This window comes from Petaurus breviceps, unplaced genomic scaffold (genome assembly GCF_028583685.1).
Source record: "Petaurus breviceps papuanus isolate PSGF00001 unplaced genomic scaffold, PetGlider_PUasm1.0 90630, whole genome shotgun sequence".
In the NCBI taxonomy this organism is placed as follows: Eukaryota; Metazoa; Chordata; class Mammalia; order Diprotodontia; family Petauridae; genus Petaurus; species Petaurus breviceps.
The window spans coordinates 504,569-526,321 of record NW_027187291.1 but is presented as its reverse complement, the minus strand read 5'-3'; the positions used below and the strand labels follow the sequence as shown (position 1 = coordinate 526,321).

At 39.0% G+C, this 21,753-nt stretch overlaps 1 protein-coding gene across 2 annotated transcripts in view; it reads right to left on the bottom strand.

The window, feature by feature from the left end:
* Window positions 1-12,813: 12,813 nt before the first annotated feature.
* Window positions 12,814-21,753, bottom strand: part of NPEPPS (aminopeptidase puromycin sensitive) — an 85,055-nt gene continuing 76,115 nt past the window's right edge. For both annotated transcript variants that reach the window (XM_069064287.1, XM_069064288.1), the window contains 6 exons: window positions 21,089-21,231; window positions 19,954-20,010; window positions 17,855-17,962; window positions 17,128-17,283; window positions 16,611-16,658; window positions 12,814-14,344 (listed from right to left, as the gene is read on the bottom strand). In XM_069064287.1, coding sequence (XP_068920388.1) covers window positions 14,192-14,344; window positions 16,611-16,658; window positions 17,128-17,283; window positions 17,855-17,962; window positions 19,954-20,010; window positions 21,089-21,231 — 665 coding nt within the window. In that variant the 3' untranslated portion in view covers window positions 12,814-14,191. The remainder of the gene's footprint in view (window positions 14,345-16,610; window positions 16,659-17,127; window positions 17,284-17,854; window positions 17,963-19,953; window positions 20,011-21,088; window positions 21,232-21,753) is intronic.

The following is a 21,753-nucleotide window of genomic DNA, read 5'->3' as shown; positions in this document are numbered from 1 at the left end:
GAAATTGTTTCTATGATTTATTTTTTGACTAGTTTTTGATTAGTTTCCAATTGATTTTAAATCTGTTTTCCCAGCCCTTTACTGAATATAATATTTATTGAATTATGATATTGATTTCTCTAATATTAATAACCAATTATTAAATTAGGATTAAGGTTTTCCCTTTCTATTTCCTCATCAAAAGCCCAGTCCTCACGAAAGATGAGATTGTCCAAATCCTCGTGGTACACGATTTTTGATCTTGGGTGGGACTCCACCTGATGGGGTACCTGGGGTCTAAATCAATTTGTAAAACCAGTCTGTAAAATCATGGTTCCCTTTGCCAGCCTCAAACTCTGCCCCTTCCCCCTATTGGAACTCTGCCCAGGCAACAACTTGTGACTCCTTTGTCCTAGCCTAATCTCCTCATGTCTCCTTTGGTCTGGCCCAAATCTCATCCCCAAGTTAAACTATCTATGCACTGAAGTCACAAGTTCCTCTCAGTCAGCCCTAACTTTTATCTATGCACTGAGGTCCCTTACATCCACCCGGTCAGCCCTGACAATGGCAGCCTTACCCTTTAAAAGTAAAAGCCTGTACCCCTCTCAATTGCAGGTCCCCTAAGAACTCTTGCCCGCTTCAAATAAACTTTCTCACCTCTGACTTCAAGTAAGTAAGGTTGAGCTGAATTCTTTGCAGATGCTATTGCAGGTTTTTCTGGTCTTAGATAAGATCAGAGTTCCTGCTGAACATATTGGGAGCCATCCCTCATCACACCCAACTAGAAAACCTTGGCAAAGAAACTTAAAATGGAATTCTTACCCAACAATGTTCATTGTTCATTAACTGAGTAGAGATGAATGCCTTTGTCCAGAAAGCTGGAGGCAGCTAAGTTTATCATTTCCTCCACTAGAGGGGCCCACCTCTTTGTCTACCCTCGTTAATTGTTAACCAATCAGAGTTGATTCCCACCCTAAGGTACACTCCCTTTTCCAAAGGCTTTATAAGCATTCAATGTTGCTCAAGATTATCCTTGATCTGTGCCACTTAGCTGCCCCTGATCTGGGAGACTGTCACTAACATTTTAAATTACTTGCTATTAATTCCTTGCTAGCCAAAATTAATAAAATGATTGCTAATTACCCAGAAAGTATATCTCTAGGACTTCTCATTCATCACACTCTGAAAAAGATGTATTTAATATTTCTACTTTTCTGCATCTGTTTGAGATTTTTGTCCTAAAAAATTATTTTTGTGAAGATGCCATGTACATCTGAGAAAAAGGGGTATTCCTTTCTATTTCCATTCAATTTTCTCCAGGTCTATCATATCTAACTCTCCTAAAATTTTATTCATGTCCTTCACTTATTTTTTTGTTTACTTAATGGCTAGATTTATTTAGTTCTAAGAGGGGAGAGGTGAGGGCCCCCCCATTGGTATAGTTTTACTATTTCCTCCTGTAAATGATTTAACTTTCCCTTTAAGAATTTGGATGCTATGCCTTTTTGCTGCCTATGTTTGGTATTAACATTACTTCATTGTTTATGGTACCTTTTAGCAAAATGTAGTTTTCCTGCTCTCTCTCTTTTTTTGCTTTTCGGAGGGCAATTGGAGTTAAGTGACTTGCCCAGGGTCATCACATGGCTAATTTTTGTGTTAAGTTTCTTAGGCCAGATTTGAACTCAGGTCCTCGTGACTCCAGGGCTGGTGCTCTATTCACTCCACCACCTAGCTGCCCCCTGCTTATCTCTTTTAACTAGGTCTACTTTTGCTTTTGCTTTGCTGAAATCATGATTGCTACCCCTGCTTTTTTTTTTTTAACCTCTGCTGAAGGATAATAAAAATCTCTCAGCAGGATTTTTACTCTGACTGTGTCTCTTTGTTTTAGGTGTTTCTTGTAAATAGCATATTGTTGGATTCTAGTTTCTAATCCATTCTGCTATTTGCTTCTCTTTTGTGGGTAAGCTCATCTCATTCACATGTACAGTGATGATTATTAACTGTGTATTAACCCTTCATCCTTATCTGTAATGGTAATGCAATTTTGAATTTGAAGATCCCTTTGTGTTGGCAAAAGTGGCAGGTATTTATCACTTAGTAACTGATCAAGCCTCTGATTGGGGGAACAGAAGGTATGAACTCCTGTCCCTTGTTACTAATGTAACAGGAAGTTGGCTGAAGGAAGTGACTTAGGTAATACTGTGTATATAAGAAAAGCCCCAGAGAGGCACAGTCAGAATTTCTTTAAGATTGAGATCTGGTAGCAGAACAGCTACAGAAGAATGGAGAACTGAGACCTGAAAACTTGTCTTTGGTGAAGCTTCTTCTGAACAGAAGCCCAGAGCCAAGAGGCTAGGAGCCCAGAATCCGGAGCTAGGAGCCTCAGAGCCCAGGTGACTGAAGCATGACCAGGATGCTGAGACTTTGGTTGAGCCTTGAATTCCTTGTAGCAGAAATGGTGAAGGAGCTGACATGGACCAGACCCTGTGAACGCAAGTGTGGAGCAGGACCTGCCCAGAAAGCTGGTCAAGGAACTGGGAGCTGTCTGCCATTGAATCCAAGTAGAATCTGGGGCCATGGAAGGGGATCCAGGGAATCTGAGAACAAGCCCCAAATCAAGATGAAGAAAAGACCTCTCCTTGGGTATTATGGAATTATAGTTTACTAGTGATCTAAGGGGTGGAGGATTTTGTGTATGATACTTATTAAGACTTTACTGAATAAGTGACTGATTGTACTATGAGTACTTTGACTATTATTACCGATTAGTGACTAATTGAGTTAATCAAGACTTTGCCGAAAGAGTGGAAGACTTTGAGACTACTGAATAAGTGACTAACTGAATTAACTTAAGAGTGACTATTTTGTGACTGATTGAATTGACTATTTTACTTTGAGACTATGTTGTGAATATTATATTGTGATTTTCTGTGATAAGTTGAAATATGGTGAATGCTATATTTTGAATTATGCTGTACCTTGATTTTCCATGGATGTTTTGCTTTTGTTATGGACTAGAGTGATCACTGTACTGAGTAATCAGAACCTTTAAAAAGCTGTTCACAGTAGCAGTTCTGGAAAGCTTCTGTGCTTGATATTACATTATCTTTTCCTGTTCCATCTTTTTTTTTTTACCATCTCCCATCAAAAGTCTGTTTTGCTTCTGACTACTACCTCCCTTAATCTACTCAACCTTCTATTATTAACCTTCTCCAGGTAAGATATGTGTATGTATATAAGATTTTTATACCAAACCGAGTGTGTGTTATTTTCTCTTTGAGTCAATTCCTATTAGACTAGATTCAAGCACTGCTTGCTATTCATCTTCCCCTTTATTGTAAAAGTTTTTCCTTTCATGCCTCTTTTATGTGAGATAATTTTCCCTATTTTTCTTTTCTCTTTTTATACCTTTAAAAAAAAGAACACCTCATCATAATTATCTCATATTCATGCTCCTCTGTCTATGTATACTCCTAACTGCCCTAATACCGTGAAAGTGTTTAGGAGTTAAATGTATCATCTTCCCATATAGGAATGTAAACAATTTAACTCCTTTAATTTAATTCCTTTATGATTTCTCTATCATGTTTACTTTTTTTATGCTTCTCTTGAGTCTTGTATTTTTTGAAAATTAAATTTTCTATTCAGTTCTGGTCTTTTTATCAGGAATGCTAAAAAGTCTTATATTTTGTTCAAAATCTATTTTTGCCCCTGCAGGATTATGTCCGGTTTTGCTGGATAGATTATTCTTGGTGTAATCCTAGCTCCTTTGCCTTCCAAAACATCATATTCGAAACCCTTCAATCCTTAAATGTATAAGTTGCTAAATCTTATATGACCCGACTGTGGCTCCACAATATTTGAATTCTTTCTTTCTGACTACTTGAATTATTTCCTCTATGACCTAGGAGCTCTGGAATTTGACTATAATATTCCTGGGAATTTTCATTTTGGGATCTCTTTCAGTGGATTCTTTCAATTTCCATTTTACCCACTGGATTTAAGATATTGGGGCAGTTTTCCTTGATAACTTCTTGAAATATGCTGCCTAGGTTCTTTAATAATAGTTTTCTGTAGTCCAATAATTTTTAAATTATCTCTCCTCAATCTGTTTTGCAGAGCAGTTCTTTTTCCAATGAGATATTTCAATTTTTTTTCATCATTTTGATTTTTATTGTTTCTTCATGTCTTTCACTTGCCCAATTCTAACTTTTAGAAAATTATTTTCTTCCGTGAGATCTTATGCTTCTTTTTCCATCTGACCAAATCTGCCTTTTAAGGAGTTCTCATCAGTGAATTTTTGTACCTCCTTTATTATTTGGGCAAGGCTATTTTTAAAGCTGTTATTTTCTTTAGTATTTTTTGTGCCTCTTTTACCAAGTTGTGGACTCTCTTCATAATTTTCTTGTAGCACTCTAGTTTCCTTTCCCAATTTTTCCTTTACCTTTCTCATTTAATTTTTAAAATCATTTTGAGCTCTTCCAGGAATTCTTTTTTGGAAGCCTATGACCAATTCACATTTCTCTTTGAGGCTTCGACATCATTGTCTTTTTCTAGGTTTGCATCTTAATCTTCCCTATTACCAAAGTAACTTGTTATGGTTGACTTTTTATTGTTGTTTTGCCCATTAAAAAAATTCCCCCCCCCCCCTTCTAGCTTTTTTAACTTATAACTATTTTAAAGTTTGGTTCTGCTTCCTAAGGTAGAGGGGTCACTTTTTCAAGCTTCAGGACTTTCTTGCTCCTGTTTTCAGTTTTCAGAGCTAGCTCTAGGGAGGTCTGTTTATTTACATAAATAAATTTATGAAGATAAATTTAAATAATAAAATGTTAAATTTAAATTAATTAAATTATATATAATTAACATATAAATTAATTAAATTAAATTTTAAAAATAAAATATTAAATAAAAAAATTTAAATAATAAAAAAATAAAACAGTTCTTCTGAGGCTTTGTGGTCTAAGGAGAGTTGTAGTCACTGCTCTCCTGGCCTATGCTCTGGTCTTTACCCAAGATGGGATCTTGTTCCCCTGTAGCCACCAGTATTAGCACTCCTCATGACCCTGGGACTCTGACCAGCTTCCTTGCTCTTCTGCAGTTGCAACTGCTAGTGCTCCCATCTTGGAATGGAGACTAGGATACCTTCTCCATGAGCAACCACATGCATTCTTCTCTGCCCTGAAATGACCTGGGCCCTTGCTCCTCTGTAGCCTCAAGTGTTATTGCTCCTTTTGCCCTGGGACTGTGACCCACAACCTAGCACCAGCAAAGTGTCCCCTGCAATTGTTCAGATCCCCACCTCTGGCACGAACAGTTTGTGGGCAAAGAGCTCCCCAAACTGCTGCTGCAGCCATGTAACTGTCCCCATGGCAAGGCCTGTACTGCACTCCTGGGGCTCACCACCACCCCATGAGACAGACTTTTCCTGCCAATCTCCTATGTTATCTTGGGCTAGAAAATGGTTTCACCAAACCTTTTGTTGGTTCTGCCACCTATAAAATTCCATCTGAGGTGTTAATTTTAGAGCTGTTTGGAGAGGAATTTCGGAGAGCTTTGCTGAGTGTTTCTCTAACTCTGCCATCTTGGCTCTACTTCCCTGGGGGAGGTAATTTTCTCTAAGCAGATGTGAAATCAGTAACAAGGACAGGAGAAGAACAAAGGAAATGGAAGTTTGTCTGCCATAAAATGGAAGGGAAGGTAAGAAACATTTCATCAGGGCTTCCACTCTCTTGGGTACTTTAATGGCTAAACAATGATACTAAGTTTTTTGTGGGAAGTGACTCTGAACACTAGGAAGCTGGAGATACAATAGCAAGGGAATAAGTAAAAGTGGGATGGGGTTCTGTCTCAGCATCTGGTATTTGGGTCTCTCCAAATAGACTCAATTTATTCTCAACACCAACCATATATCCTTATCCCCAGATTTAAGGCACACTCAGAACACACACTGAATGTGGAACATTTAGTTCTCAATCTCAATTCTCACGATCACTAGCACTCTGAGACTCAGGATCTCTGATGAATGTGGGGCAGTTTCAGTGCAGGTCCTCTAGTGATTCTGGGTCAGGATCTATCAATAGTTCTGGGAGACCAGCTACAGATGAGAATTGTACTGATCCCTTGTACGGGTCCTTGGGGGCAGACCTCAACTCAAGCCAGCTCAGTTTCCTCACAAGATGGAAGGGAATAAGGCATACCTACACACAGAACAAGCGTTCAATTCCCAGTCTATAGTCCCTGTATTCCTTTGTTTCACAGAATACTTTGCTTTTTAATTCTCTAATATATTCACCATGAAATATTCTGTATTATAACAATGCGTTGATATCTTATTTGTTTCCCTATTAGAATGTAAAATACTTGAAGGCAAAGACCTTGTTTGTTGAGGCTCCAGGGGCATCCTTAGTAGAAAATTTACGTATTTTATCTGTGCCTAATAAAAGCTGTTGGGAAAAATTAACCTAGCACATGGAGTTAATGATCCTCGTACAGGCTAATTAGTTTCTCATGGCCACAGACTAACACATACTAGAAATATGTGCATTTGGTTATGAAGGGAACAGCAAGCAAGATGTTGATAGCTCTGTATAATATGAACTCATTATCTATTTACTGTGTCATACTGCCTTTGTAAGAGTGTTAAAGAGAAAAACAGTACAGAACTGTGTTCCAATCCAGACTCTAAGGAGGGCTGGTAAAATATCTAAATTTCATACCAGAGTCCTCTGCCTCACTTTTATTTTCATAACCCTTCTACCCTGGGGTCTCCAGTATTAGCATATCATTATGGTCCTGGAGGATAGGATCTGAGGCAGAAGAGTCAGGGGTGAGAAAAGTAGAATACAGAAAGGAAGAAAAAACCCAAGGACCTTTGGCAGTAAGTTTTGTGGAGCTGTAAAAATTTGCTATGGTCTAGAATATAACTGCTTTGCAGACCAGTGACTGGGAAGCCTGACTCCTTTGTCGATCATCTAGTTCAACCCCTCATTTTACAGATAAGGGAACCCCAGTCCAAGAGAGAAGTCACTTGCTTAAGATAACACAGCTAGTCTGTGGCAGACCAAGAACTAACAGTCCATGTCTTCTGATCCCTGGGCCAAAGTTCTTTCTACTTTTCCATATATTGTGACATATAGCAATTTTTGTGTGTACTTAAGTGGAAAGCTTGTTGAGAAGAGAAGCACATTAAATGGCCATCGTCAGATACACAGAAAATACATTTGTCTCTCCCAAACTCAGAGCTCTGCATCTTTGCTGGGAAGACAGCATGATCTACAGGTAGGAGCACAAGCTTTGAAATCAAGGGTCCTGACTCTACTCCCAAGTAGTGGTGATTGTAAACAAGTCACTTTTAAAAAGATGGAGTGGGGTGGGGTGCCTGGGTGGCACAGTGGACAGTGATGATTGCCTTGCAAAAAAAAAAAAAAGGTATGGTGCCTGTGAAGTCCCCTATAGTATTACTTGCTGTGGAGGGACTGCTGACATTCTGGCCATAGCACTTCTTGCCACCGCACTGCTGGTCATGGCTAGAGCAGTTAAGGCTATTACCTATCATCTACAAAAGGAGGAGCAAGGCTGATAAACATTCAAGGTCCCTTTCCAGCTCCAACCTTATGCATCAATGAATGCTTGTCCATTGCCAGAATATCAATGTCAGTGCTTGCTCTCAAGTTTATTGAGATTATTTGGGATCTCATTATTTCACATTATTGACAACCTGACCCATTCAATACACATTTATGAAGTTGTAATGTAATGCCAAAAGAAGGCAACTTCCCAGGTTCAAAATACCAGCATAGGTGCTCTCTATTTTATTCAGTGACAAACCAAGAACAGAGAAGATCAAAACACGACATCATTCAAAATACAGCATTTACTAAGTGTGATTAAATAATCTCCAAGTACTACCCCACCCCAGGACCTTCCAATCATTCAATCAATTACAAAGTCTCTGTTCTAAATACTTCTCCACCCCTAGGCTATACCTTAATTAAGTCTACTACAAAGCCCCTCTTCTCAAATGGAGATTAGTTTCCAAACATAAGGTCAAAAGTTCCCCACCCCTGGATCACAATTGAATCTACCCCAGAGTTACATCAAGTTGAAACACAGCACTTAATACCCAAATGGAGGTCTTTTCTTCATCTTGACACGAGGCAAGTTCTCAGCAATCTTAGTTCCTGGGGAGACAAGGCTTAGCAAGGCCATAAGATACATTGCCAGTCCCTTCATGAATTTATCCTCTGTCTGTAGAACAGTCCTAGAACCCCTGAACACATTAGCAAAGCCCTCTCCCAGGATTTCTGTAAACATACAACAAGAAAATCCTTCTTCAGGGCTTCTGAACCAACAGAAAGGTTCCCAGACCCCTGCAACAACAGCACTGTCCTTCACCAGTGGACAGTATTCACTCTGTCTGCAGGACAGTCTCCAGACCCCTGCAACAACAGTACTGTCCCTCACCAGTGGACAGTATTCACTCTCTATCTGCAGGACAGTCTCAGGGCTTCTTAACCAAATGCCAGGTTCCAGGACTTCTTCAACAAAAGGACTGTCTTTCACCAGTGGACAAATCTGGCAAAACAACATCAAAACAGACAAAGTACCAGCAAAACAGCCATGTCTCCTCAGTCCTTGGCAGCTCAGGGGGCAGGTCTCAAAAGTCCAGGGCAATTCAAAGCGGCCACCAGCAATTCTCTTAGTCTCTCTCTCTCCACGAGGTGCTGCTTCCAAAAAGATCTTCCGCCTCTCTCTAGTGTCTCTCCAAATCTACCTCACCAGCTCCTCCCAGTTCAGGACTTTCTTTTCACATCAACAAGCCCATCCCACAGGTGGGATTAACAAACTCTGGGTTTTAACACAATCAATTTGAAAACCAAGCCAATACAGGGGAATCTTTAATTGCCATTACTATCACAGAAGTGAACAGCACTATGCTTGGTAATCGGTGTACAAAGAAAACTTATAATCTAGTAAGGGAGACATAATATGTATGCAAATAATTACAATAAAAGATAGAACTATGATAATCTGTCCTTTACAGATCAAAGTGCTCTAGGGAAACTAGGGAAAGGAGAGATCCCTTTCATTTGGGAAAGATTCATGGAGAAGGTAGCACTGAGGTGAACCAAAGATGAGAAAGGAGTGTATTATAGGAATGGGGAAAAATCTTGTACAAATGCACAGAGGTTAGGAGAGGGCAGAACAAAGATCAAAGTTAACCAGTTCTGAAGTCAGATTGTGAAAGACCTTAAATGCCAAGCTGAGAAGTTTGTGCCTTATCCAGAGGCAATAGTGAACCACTGAAAGCTTTTGAGCAAGGAAATGGCATGCTTTGTTTTGTACATTAGGAAGATTATCTTGTAAATGAGGTAAAAAGATTAAAAGAATAAAGAAATTCCGTAGACATCAAAACATAAATGCTAGCTATACAATTATTACAACAGGAGCAAGATGACCAGCCAAGAGGTTGTCAAAATAAGTGAATATTATAATAGTCTGGAGGAAAAGTGATTAAAGTCCTGAACTAGGGAGGTGGCAGGGTAAATATAGAGGAGTAAAAGATACAGAATTGTGGAGGTACAATCAACAACACTTGGACAACAGACCGGATGTGTACTGAGGGGCTGTGGGGTCAGGAGAGGGAAAGAAAGAAGTCTCCAAAGTTTTGAATCTGGTACACAGAGAGGGCAGTATTCTCATCAACAAATAGGAAAGTTGGAAGGAGAGGCAAGTTTTGTTTTGTTTTTTTTTGGAGGGATAAAAGAATAAAATAATTCAATAATTTTTTTAAGATAGGGTCTATATTACAAACTCTCACTTCACATGAAGCCCACACTCCAGCAGAAAATCTCTCTGAAACTCGCTCTTTCTACCACAAGTAAATCACTTTGCCTGTTGGTGAAAGGGTAAGTCAACTTAGGTTATTACTCTGCTGCCAACTGTAATGAAGTGTTGAGCAATCAGCCTGCTAGGAATATTGGGATTGTTTTCCAGTTCTTCCTATGTTCTAAGTTCTTCACAATGTGGCTTTATTATTTGCTTTGACATACATTCTCAGATCATACACCTATGTGTAAAGTATAAAAATCACATTCCAGGGTCAAACAAATAATTTTGGGGTGATTTTATATCTTCTGTTCCTGACTCACATTAAAGCTTTAGATAGACTCTTCCCTCATCCCCCAACGAAACCCTGTCTTGAGTCTTAAAAAATTAAAAGTGCAGCAAGAAATGATCTTATTCATATATTTTTGGAGATGGCCAATGTGGGAATTTATTTTGCTTCACTGTGTACATTTATTACAAGGATATTTTTTTTCCTGGGGGCAGTAGGAAGAGAAAACAAATGCTTGTTAATTAAAAAAAAAAAAGTATTATGAAAACTGACCTTGGTCACCCTAAATCAGCACCTGGAAATCTGGTTGTTCCAGGAGACTTTTTTTTGGGGGGGGGGGAGGTCTGTTTTCTTTGTAATGGCAAAATAATGCTGAAGGTGTTAAGAGTTACCCTGAAGCCTTACCCCAAGTGTGATAGTAATGGAATGTGGAGATTCCCCTGTATTGGGCTTGGTTTTCAAATTGATTGTGTTAAAACCCAGAGCTTGTTAATCCCACCTGTGGGATAGACTTGTTGATGTGAAAAGAAAGTCCTGAACTGGGGAGGAGCTGGTGACGTAGATTTGGAGAGACAAGAGAGAGGCGGAAGACCTTTTTGGAAGCAGCACCCACGTGGAGGCAGAGAGAGACTAAGGAGGATTGCTGGGGCCACTTTGAATCGCCCTGGACTTTTGAGACCTGCCCCCTGAGCTGCCAAGGACTGAGGAGACATGGCTGTTTTGCTGGTACTTTGTCTGTCTGTTTTGATGTTGTTTTGCCAGATTTGTCCACTGGTGAAAGACAGTCCTGTTGTTGAAGAAGTCCTGGAACCTGGCTTTTGGCTAAGAAGCCCTGAGACTGTCCTGCAGACAGAGAGTGAATACTGTCCACTGGTGAAGGACAGTGCTGTTGTTGCAGGGGTCTGGAGACTGTCCTGCAGACAGAGTGAATACTGTCTACTGGTGAAGGACAGTGCTGTTGTTGCAGGGGTCTGGAGACTGTCCTGCAGACAGAGTGAATGCTGTCCACTGGTGAAGGACAGTGCTGTTGTTGCAGGGGTCTGGGAACCTTTCTGTTGGTTCAGAAGCCCTGAAGGATTTTCTTGTTGTATGTTTACAGAAATCCTGGGAGAGGGTTTTGCTAATGTTTTCAGGAGTTCTAGGACTGTTCTACAGACAAGATGAATTAACGAAGGGACTGGCAATGTATCTTGTGGCCTTGCTAAGCCTTGTCTCCCCAGGAACTAAGATTGCTGAGAACTTGCCTCATGTCAAGATGAAGAAAAGACCTCCATTTGGGTATTAAGTGCTGTGTTTAAACTTGATGTAACTCTGGGGTAGATTCAATTGTGATCCAGGGGTGGGGAACTTTTGACCTTTTTGTGCTCTGTGATTGACAAATAAAGGTATAGTCTAGGGGTAGAGAAGTATTTAGACCAGGGACTTTGTAATTGATTGAATGATTGGAAGGTCCTGGGGTGGGGTAGTCCTTGGAGATTATTTAATCACACTTAGTAAATGCTGTATTTTGAATGATGTCATGTTTTGATCTTCTCTGTTCTTGGTTGGTCACTGAATAAAATGGAGAGCACCTATGCTGGTATTTTGAACCTTGGGAAGTTGCCTTTCCTTGGCAATTACAGTACACCAAGTAACAAGAATCACATTACAAGTCTTGTTTTACTTCCAGTTATAAAATGCTCATTGCTGGAGGGGACCATACAAGATCACTGAGAACATAGCCCTTTTATTTTGTAGGAGGAAACTGAGGAAATGAAGAAACCTTGTCTAACCATTGGGTTAACACAACTAATAAAAAGATTTAAAATAAAGTAACTTCCAAAACCTTTGGTAATTAACTATGCAATGTGATGTGGTCCATCATCCAGGCTTCTCGAGATTATTCTTAGAGCCATCTCTTTCCCATACCCTTTTATTTATATCACCATTATCTACAAGATAACTTTAATCTGCAGTTATGATCATCTACTCATTTCCAGCAAACACTTCACCCCCAGGACCTTTGCTGTCTTTTTAGGCCTAGTACTTGATTGACTCTGGGCCAAAATTTGATGTGCTTGTGTTCCCTGTACATGACTATACAGCACTTAAAAACTAAAGGGATTTTTAGGAAGCACACTGTCTAGAGTCCCCTTATTTTACCAATGGGGATCAGAGATTGAAGGCCTAGAAAAGTAATATTAACTCAGACATTAATGAAGAGAAAATCTACCTCAAACCCAAACCCTCTGCCACTAATTTGGTTCTCTTTCCATTCTAGCATACTTCTTCCTTATTTACAAGTTGGAGGTAACTTCTGGGAAGGTTGCTTCACAGTCTGAAGATCCAACCTGTATTCCCCAACCTAATGGTATTAGGATCCTCCATTTTGGTTCCAGGGCTTAAAATATCAGCTTTTCCTACAATCAAAAAAATTCTGTTGTTATCTGAAAGACCCTTCCCCCTTTTTCTTTTTGGAGGGCAGTTGGGGTTAAGTGACTTGTCCAAGGTCACACGCCTAGTCTTAAGTGCTTGAGGCCGAATTTGAACTCAGGTCCTCCTGACTCCAGGGCTGGTACAGTACTCTATTCACTGCACCACCTGGCTGTCCCCTCCCCCCTTTTTCTGAAGAAAAGTTGAACTCAAGTTCTATCCTGTCTGAATGATAGCAACTAGGAAAGTTGTAGGGTCCTTTAAGTTCCTTGCTCAGTGAACAGAAAAGAAAATCAAGGCATCAATTTCACATTGACATTTTTATTAACGCCAACAGTTTTTTTTAATTATTATTTTTTTTAAAACAATAGCACAAAAATGTTTCAGGGAAGCAGTCTGACAATTAATCTGATGACCTTCTGAAATAGTTAAGCCACACCAAATATGAATTCCTGTTAACAAAAAACAGTGGATAGGGGGCAGGAAAGGGAAGAAGGGCTTAAAAAAAAAAAACCCCAAACCAAAAGAAATCCCTAAAAAACCTCACTGGATTAGTTGAGTGAGGTCTTGTTAGTAGAATATGCTGTAGATGGAACAAAGGGTGGCAAGTGATTTATACTCTTACTTTTACCAGTTATCACTAAGATACAGCTCAGCTCTTTCAATCAGTTACCATCCACTTCACACATGCACAATAATTAACCGGGATAAGGCTAATGCCACTTTGGCCATGAAGAGGTGCAACAGTTGGATCTGTCAGACAAATAATAGCATTTTCTGTAAAACAAATCCCTTCAGAAGGCCCAAATAAAACCCTTTATAGTTTTACTGCTGCATGCATGCAATTTAGGACTCTTGCAAAAAAAAAAAAAAAAAAAAAAAGAAAAAAAAATCACCTTAAAAAGAAAAGAAAATGTGAATCAGTTTCTCTTATTTAATGTGGCTATTAAAGATGTTTCCTTATTATTCCTTTACCTCTGAGAAGGACACCAAGAGGTAGGACCAAGAAGGAGGGAGAATTAGATGTTTTGTTTTGTTTATTTTTGCCAAGAGGTCACACAGAAGGGAAGGAGGCAGAGAGAGACTACTATCCTTGGTTCTGATTGCATTATGCAGGAAAATAAATCTCCCAGATTATCATCCTTCTACCCCACCCCCCAAAAAACACACTCGGAATTATGCACAGACTCAGACTATATCATACCAGCTATCTGCCTTTCATATTAACCATTCCCCAAATGCACACTACCCTTGGCTCATAGGCTGTTTGCAGAGGCGTTAACCCATTCCTGCCCAAGACACTTCACAAATTCCTCTTGACCCAGAAGCCTCTCAAATTTCCTTTTGTAGGGTTTTAAAAACAGAACATCTGCCATTAATATCATAGAAGTGTTAAATCCTTTTAACCACTGACAAGGCTTCAGGAAGTTTCACAGTTTCATTATGCTCTATTTTATTACTATCATATTTACATTTTTTCTGAATTGATTTTTCCTTTTTTTTTTTTTTTAATAGAATTTAATTCTGGAGTGTGAGCAGGAACCAGTTAACTACATTCATTGTCCAACCCCCATTGGTTTGAGAAAAGACTCCAAATTCTTGGTATATGAATCAGCTGTAGGGTAGCTCCACCTTCTCCTTGCCAAGAGGCAGCAGGACAACAGTGGCTGCATGCTTGGGGGTTCACACTGTGGGTTGAGAGGCCTTTCGCTCCAGGAGGTACTGATGGATACTTTCGGCATCTCGTTTCAGCCAAGCAGCGTTCAGCAGGATATTTTCACAGCACTGCTGGATGGTACGCTCTGCTGAGGGAGCTGGGTGGCTCTCGAAGAAAGCCTGTTGCAAAACAACCCAGAATGTGGGTGTTTATGTCATACTTAATGAGTGTTTGAATTCAGAGGAAGAAAGTAACACTTTAAATAATGTTATGGAGGAAAAAATTAGTTAGCTTGCAAAACTGTCATAAGCCTTACTAAAAAAATTACTACTAGAACCTTCACCCATTCTTTAGCTACTTCATTCCACACAAGGCTAAGAAAACATAAGCAAACTATTCAGAAAATTCAAGATCAATTCTTCCCAAATAAAGTTTATGCAAAATAGTAGTAAGGAGGAACTAATTTTCTTTTTCTTAAACTCACTTTCTATGTATGATTTCCCAAAGGAATGTTAGAGTTTGTAAATGATAATAAAACTTGAATTCTGTCTGTACGTTTCTTTCAAGGAGCCCTAGATACTATTACTTGTCATTTGTCAGTATTTCTCTTTCTGTACTTTAAAATGTGATTCAGGAGAAACTATTTTCCACCAAATGCAGTTCTTCCTATGTAAAATAAGGTAATTAATGAATAGCAAACATAACAATAGGGTAAGATTCTTTACTCTATCTGGAGTTCCAGTGATAAAATGAAGCGTATCCTTAATGGAGTCAAACTAGCATTCTGGAAAACTAACTTTCTCCTACAGAGGCAAGTTATTTGTTCTTAAGGACCTGCTAACTCCAGTTACCTGAAACAAACATATCCTTCAGGCAGTTTTCTTACATAGCTATCAGGCCTGAAAATCTTCAAATCCCCAGATTCTAGGACCATAGATTTAGAGATGGAAGAAAGATCATCCAGCCCAATCTTTTCATTTAACAGTTGAAGAAATTTGGGCCCAGAGAGGTTAAGTCACTTGTCCAAGGTCACAAAGTGACAGACAGGAATCATAATCAGGTTCAGATTCATACTCATGATTCCAAGTTTAATGTCTGATAGACAAGAGAAATTCCAACCTAAATACATTTTTTTCTAAATACTGAAATTATTTGCTGAAGGATTTAAAATAATTTTTTTAGGTATAAACATCCAGTTTGGTAGAGCAGAAAATTAAAAACAAGAGCCTCAAAAGTAAGTTAGATATGACATACATGACAACACTAAGACTGGAGGAGATAGTCCCAAAAGGTCAAATGCACTTTGGAAGAGCATTAAGGTGCAACTGCTATATGTACATTTGACCAAAAAGCTGTATGGAAATGGAGCTTACACATCACTGATTTTCCACTACTAGCAGCTATAGGAAACTCCTGTGAACAGTAGTTCCCATAACTGTCAAGACTGCATAAAAATCAAGATAGCCAAGAACACAAAAGCCTAAGGAACTGTTATCTTATAAACAAAAAAAAAAATGGGGGGGAGAGGAAAGAAAACATATTACATGAAAGCTTGTAATTCCACTCCAAATGCTAGTTCCCTTACATTTATCGAGTGAAAGGAGATATAGATATATTAAGGAAAATGGGAGCACTGAGGTTTCCCTCACCCAGTAGTTAATTCCCTACATCTAAATTAGACATAAATTATATTCTGTGTATAATCTCTTCTGGAAGTGGATACTTGTCCAGATGATCTCAGAAACTAACAATTATGGGGGAAGATTTCTTTGGACTTATAATGTGAATCAAGATACTTTTTTTTTTGGAGGGGGGAAGGCAAGGCAATTGGGGTTAAGTGACTTGCCCAAGGCCACACAGCTAGTAAGTTTGTCAAGTGTCTGAGGTGGGATCTGAACTCAGGTCCTCCTGACTCTAGGGCCGGTGCTCTATTCACTGTGCCACCTAGCTGCCCCAAAACACTACTTTTTGACACTTTGCAGTTATCAAAAAAGACTCAAGCAAAATCTAGATTTTTAAAATGTTCAGTGATTAAGTAGCCAAGCAATGAAAGAGACAATGATCAATTTGGATCTGCAACAAATTTTGCCAAAATCCTCAGGTGCAGAGTCCACACTACAGAGGCAATGTTTTGCTTATCAGCCCAGCAGGGTGGCTAAGAAGATAATCCTCAGTAAGCATACTCTTGTATTTAAATAGGACTTCAGCCATATTCAATTGAATCCAGAAAAGTTGTTGCTATCTCTAAATTTTCTTGATGACACAGACAATCCAGGTTGGCTACCAATGTCAGATAAGGAACAAGGAATACCTAGATGCCTGAAATAATCTAAAGCTGATGCTGCCATTGAAACATCAAGCTTAGCTAAGATAACAACTTAGCAAGAGACATTAAAGATAAATTTTTTCATGCTAAAAAAGTTAAAATTTAAAGTACTATCTTACCTTAACTTCTCCAGCCATTTTATCAACTGCAAAGCCTTCAACTGAAAGCTGAAAAGGGATAAAATTTTTATCAGTATTTTAAATTTAACCCACATCAAAGAAGAATATTTCATATTTAACAGATAGAAGATGGAAACAAATTTCTACACATCTAAAAATAAATTTTACTAACTCCCAATGCCTTCATCTGAGGGTGTGTGATACTTCACTTTGGACAAAGCTAAGTCACAGTTTTATTTTTATTTTTTTTTTGCCTTTTGGAGGGCAATTGGGGTTAAGTAACTTGCCCAAGGTTACACGGCTAGTTTCTTGTGTGTGGGTGTTAAGTGTCTGAAGCCAGAACCAAACTCAGGTCCTTCTGACTCCAGGGCCAGCGCTTTACTCACTGTGCCACCTAGTCGCCCCCACAGTTTTTTAAAAAAAAAGAAATGGTCTCCTTTGCTTCCAGAGAGTTTTCAGGTCCTATACTATACATTGTGAGGGTACCTTAATAACAAGCACAAATGATCTTATGTACCTTTATTAGTCTTGATATTAAGAATCCTCCTTGGTAGCGATTATAAAGTTCTTCCCAGTTGTCTTTTATAAATTTCCAAGCAGCTTTCCTCCCCTGTTTGCTGCCTCCAGCTACTCCACCAATAACAGACACAGTATCCTGTGGACGTACCTCTTCCTGGAAAAAAAAATTAAAGAAATCAAGGGTTTAGTCTTTCTAAACTCTGTAAGGTAACACTTAGAATAAGTGGCTAGGTGAACGCTAGTCCCTAAAGTTACCATTATTTAAGTAAATGACTATGTGGTGTAGCGGAAAGAGATAGCAGTTTGTAGTCAGGAAAGCCTTCCATTTAAGACTGGTCTCAGATACTGTGTGACTTTGGCCTCAGTTTTACCATATGTAAAAAGAGGAGACTGAATTTGATGACCTCTAAAATCTCAGATCTGTGATCTCAGTAAAGCCACTCAACTCATCTTAAGAAGAATCAGGAAAAAAGAATCCTATTAGACATGAGGAAGGGGCATGGAGAACAGCACAACAAACTAGGTAATTTATCAAAATGCCTAGGGCTCAGCAGTGCAAGATTCTTGCAGGGCAATGGAAGGGCACAACAAATAGCAGGCCTTGAGTTTACTAGAGAAGGAAGCCTTAAAATAATAAGGCTGGTGATCAGAAGGCCAACTCAGAGATACCAGCATCACATTAGCAGACAACTAGATTCAAAAAAGCAGTTTTCCAGTTAACTTACTGAAAGTGCAAAGGTGAGGACTTTTTGAATTAGTTCAGGTGGCGAAGTGGCCCCCAGGACTCGCTCAATTCTATTCTTTTCTTCTTGCATATCTGCTTCTTTGTGAAGCTAGAGGGAATAAGAGCAGAGTTATTAATTTCCTCTAGGCAGTGCTGCAGAGACCATGCTCTAATCAAATACAACTCAAGGTTGAGTAATTATTAACACTGCACAAATAACCCCCATTAATTTGACAAAATAATTCACTGCTAGAATTTTGGCCTATAATACCCCTTTTTTCTAATCTAAGTAGAAAACCATCTATGCTAGCCCACTAGATGGCAGCTTTACATTAAACTTAACATAATTATAGCACAGTTGGTCCCCCCTTCCCTCTTATTCCCCTGTCAGCAAGAGAATACAAGCCGCATTCTGCCACCAAAGGTAGCAATAGAAGTTATTTATTTGAGCTAGGTATTTGGATAATATGACTAATATGCTCTGTGAATAGAACCAAGTACTTTTCACCATTTGTTCTAATTACTGCATGCATTATAGCTAATGACTAAACCCTGGCCATTTGCAAAGAGAAAGAAGTCTTTTTTTTTTTTTTTAAGTTTTTAATCAAAGCTTCTCTCTTATTAGTACTCTTTAAAGTAGACAGAGTTTTAATAGCTGGTATGAAATGCAAACTCATAGATGATTTAGTGTTGCTCTCACCTATACCAAAATTTCAAGTCGTTAAACTACTTATAAAATACACAGAACCTGTATCTTCTTCACTAAAAAACAAAAAAATCTTTGTGAAGAAACTTCAAATGTAATGATGATAATAATTTTCATAAATGTGGAGCTAAAACTTAGGAATCTCAAAGAATTTTAATTTTGAATTATTAACAACTTATTATTAGCAACTGTTTTTAATTATAATAACAAAGCTGACAAGAGGGCTACCTTACAACCACACAAGAAATTAGGAAATAGGGGTGGCTAGGTGGGGCAGTGAATAGAACACCAGCCCTGAAGTCAGGAGGACCTGAGTTCAAATCTGGTCTCACACACTTAACACAAAAACTAACCATGTGGGGGCAGCTAGGTGGCACAGTGAGTAAGAGCGCTGGCTCCGGAGTCCAGAGAACCCAGGATCGATTCCACCCTCAGATACTTAACACCCACACACACAAAAAAACTGGCTGTGTAACCTTGGGCAAGTTACTTAACCCTAATTGCTTTAAAACAAAACAAAAACCAACAACTAGCTGTGTGACCTTAGGCAAGTCATTTAACCCCAACTGCCCTACCTTCCCCCCCCCTCTTAAAAAAAAAAGAAGAAATTAGAAAATACAAGTATTACTATCCCAATGTGACAGAAGGAAATGAACTTAGAAAGGTAAGATAAGTGGGGGTGACTAGGTGGCACAGTGAATACAGCACCCGCCCTGGAGTCAGGACGACCTGAGTTCAAATCCGGCCTTAGACACTTGACACACTAGCCATGTGACTTTAGGCAAGTCATCACTTAACCCCAAATGCCCTTCAAAAAGAAAACAAAAAAGATAAGGTAAGTGTCAGAAAAAAAATGTGAACTGGAGCTTTCTGTCTTCAAGTCCAGGGTTCTTTCTCCTACATCATGGTGCCATTTAATAAAAAAATAACATTTTAGGTCTTGGATTCAGTAGAGCCAAATTGTTGAAATAAACTGGCAAGAAGTAAAAAGAATAATCTTTATTAAATCATTTATGATATACACCTAGGTGGTGCAGTGGATAGAGCTCTGGGTTTGGAGTCAAGAAGATCTGAGTTCAAATCTGACCTCAGACACTTGACCTTGGGCAAGATATTTAACTCTCTTTGCCTCAGTTTCCTCATCAGTCAAAGGAGCTGGAGAAGGAAATGGCAAACCACTACAGTATCTCTGCTAAGAAAACCCCAAATGGGGTCACAAAGAGTCAGACATGACTGAAACGACTAAACACCAACAGTACTATTCTCTCATTGTCTTTTTATTGGAAGATTACTCTTTCTGTTGGTGATATGTTACTGTAGTTGATTAAGAATAATCTGTAAGTCACTTCAAGGTCACAAAGCAGGAATGTGAACCCATTTGCACATGTACTCACCTTTAGCATTATGTCTAAGGTAGTGCTATCACCATGCTTCAAAACAGTCAGATATACCTAAAAGTTAACAATCAAAGAAAGAATTTGGTTAAGTATAACTTTGACTTTCAGATATTCTCAGACATGGTAAACTGACATGTCAAAAAGTTAAAAGGTTCTGTGTAGCTGCTCTATGCAGTCAGTCAACCCTTTATTAAATACTTATTAAGTACCAAGCACGGTACTAAGCTCTGGTGACACAAAAAAAGGAGGGGTAAAAACAGTTCCTGACTTTTGAGTTCACATCCTACAGGAGGGACAACCTATTTTTCATGCTTGACTCCTCACATCTCCCACATCCAATCTACTGTGGAAGCCTATTAATTTTACCTTTATAACAAGTCTCAAATATAGCCCTTTCTCTACTCTGCCACCACCTTGGTAAAGGCCTTCATGACCACACACCTAGACTACCGTGCTGTCTGGCCAACTAGTCTCCCCGTCCCAAGTCTCTTCCCCACAGTAACCCATCCTCTACTCAGTGGCCACAGTGATCTTCCTTAAGCACAGATCCAACCATAGGAACCTCCTATTCAAACCCCAGTGGCTCCTTATCACTTCCGGGACCAATTATAATTCTCTTTGGCATTCAAAACCCTTCATAACCAGGCCCATTCTTATCATTCTATACCTTATTCCATTCTATGTACTCTACAATGAATGACACTGTTCCTCACAAATGACACTCCAAATCCTGAAATCTAAGCCTTTTCATTCCACCCTCCTGGCTTCCTTCAAGTTTTAACTAAAGTTCCACCTTATGTAAGAAGTCCTTCTCAGTTCTCCTTAATCTTACTGAAATTATCTCCATTTGTATATCTTGTCTATATGTAGTTATTTGTATGTTGGATCCCCCAATAGGCTATGAACTAGCTCCTTAACAGCAGGCACTGACCCCCCACCCCCCTTTTAATCCTCAATGCTTAGCACAGTGCCTGGCATATAGTAAGTACTTAATAAATGTTTGCTGATTTGATGCAACATTGGTCAACTTTAGTTCCTGTAAAGGAAAGAAAGAATTTTTAAATCAAATGATGGAGGGTCTGAGTGGGACAAAGTACTCTAGTAATTAAAATAACTCAATAGAGGAACATACAGGGCTCCTTAGATCAGCAGAAAGAATTTGTTTCCCATCCACATGGTCCTTAAACCGACGACGAGCTTCTTCTAACGTTGGCTTATGTCCTGATTTTCCTAGTTTGCCCAGAACCAAACCCCTCAGAAGTGCATCTAGATGACCTGTGGAGAAGTGAAAAAGAATTATGACTGTAGTTAAATACAATTCTCTAAAATCTGCAGCCACTTGAACGTCATACAACTATTTCCACACTCCTGAAGGAGTAGAGAATGTGGTTTTACTACACAGCAAATAGTTCTCTGATTCAGGAAATGAGCCTTTTGCTTATCATTACTTTAAAATTGTGTAATATGACTAGTATTGATGGTGACAAGAAAATACCTTTGGAAGATCTCAGATCCAGAGAACCCAGTGATTCTGAAGCCTTATATAGGTCCATCAGCCAAAACCCATTCCTCAACCCCACACGCCAAATCCTTATTAATATCCCCCTCAAAGCCCCAAAGAAACACTACCCAAACCCTTTCATGGTACCCTCTGGAATGCATACTCTGTTGGCAACAAAGTTTTTTTCATCTTAAAAATTTTCCTTTCTCACTCCTTTGATCTTCTGGCTCACTTGAGATCTGTCCCCCCTCTCATAATGACACAAGCCGCCCTAGTCACACTTTTAGGAATGGTTC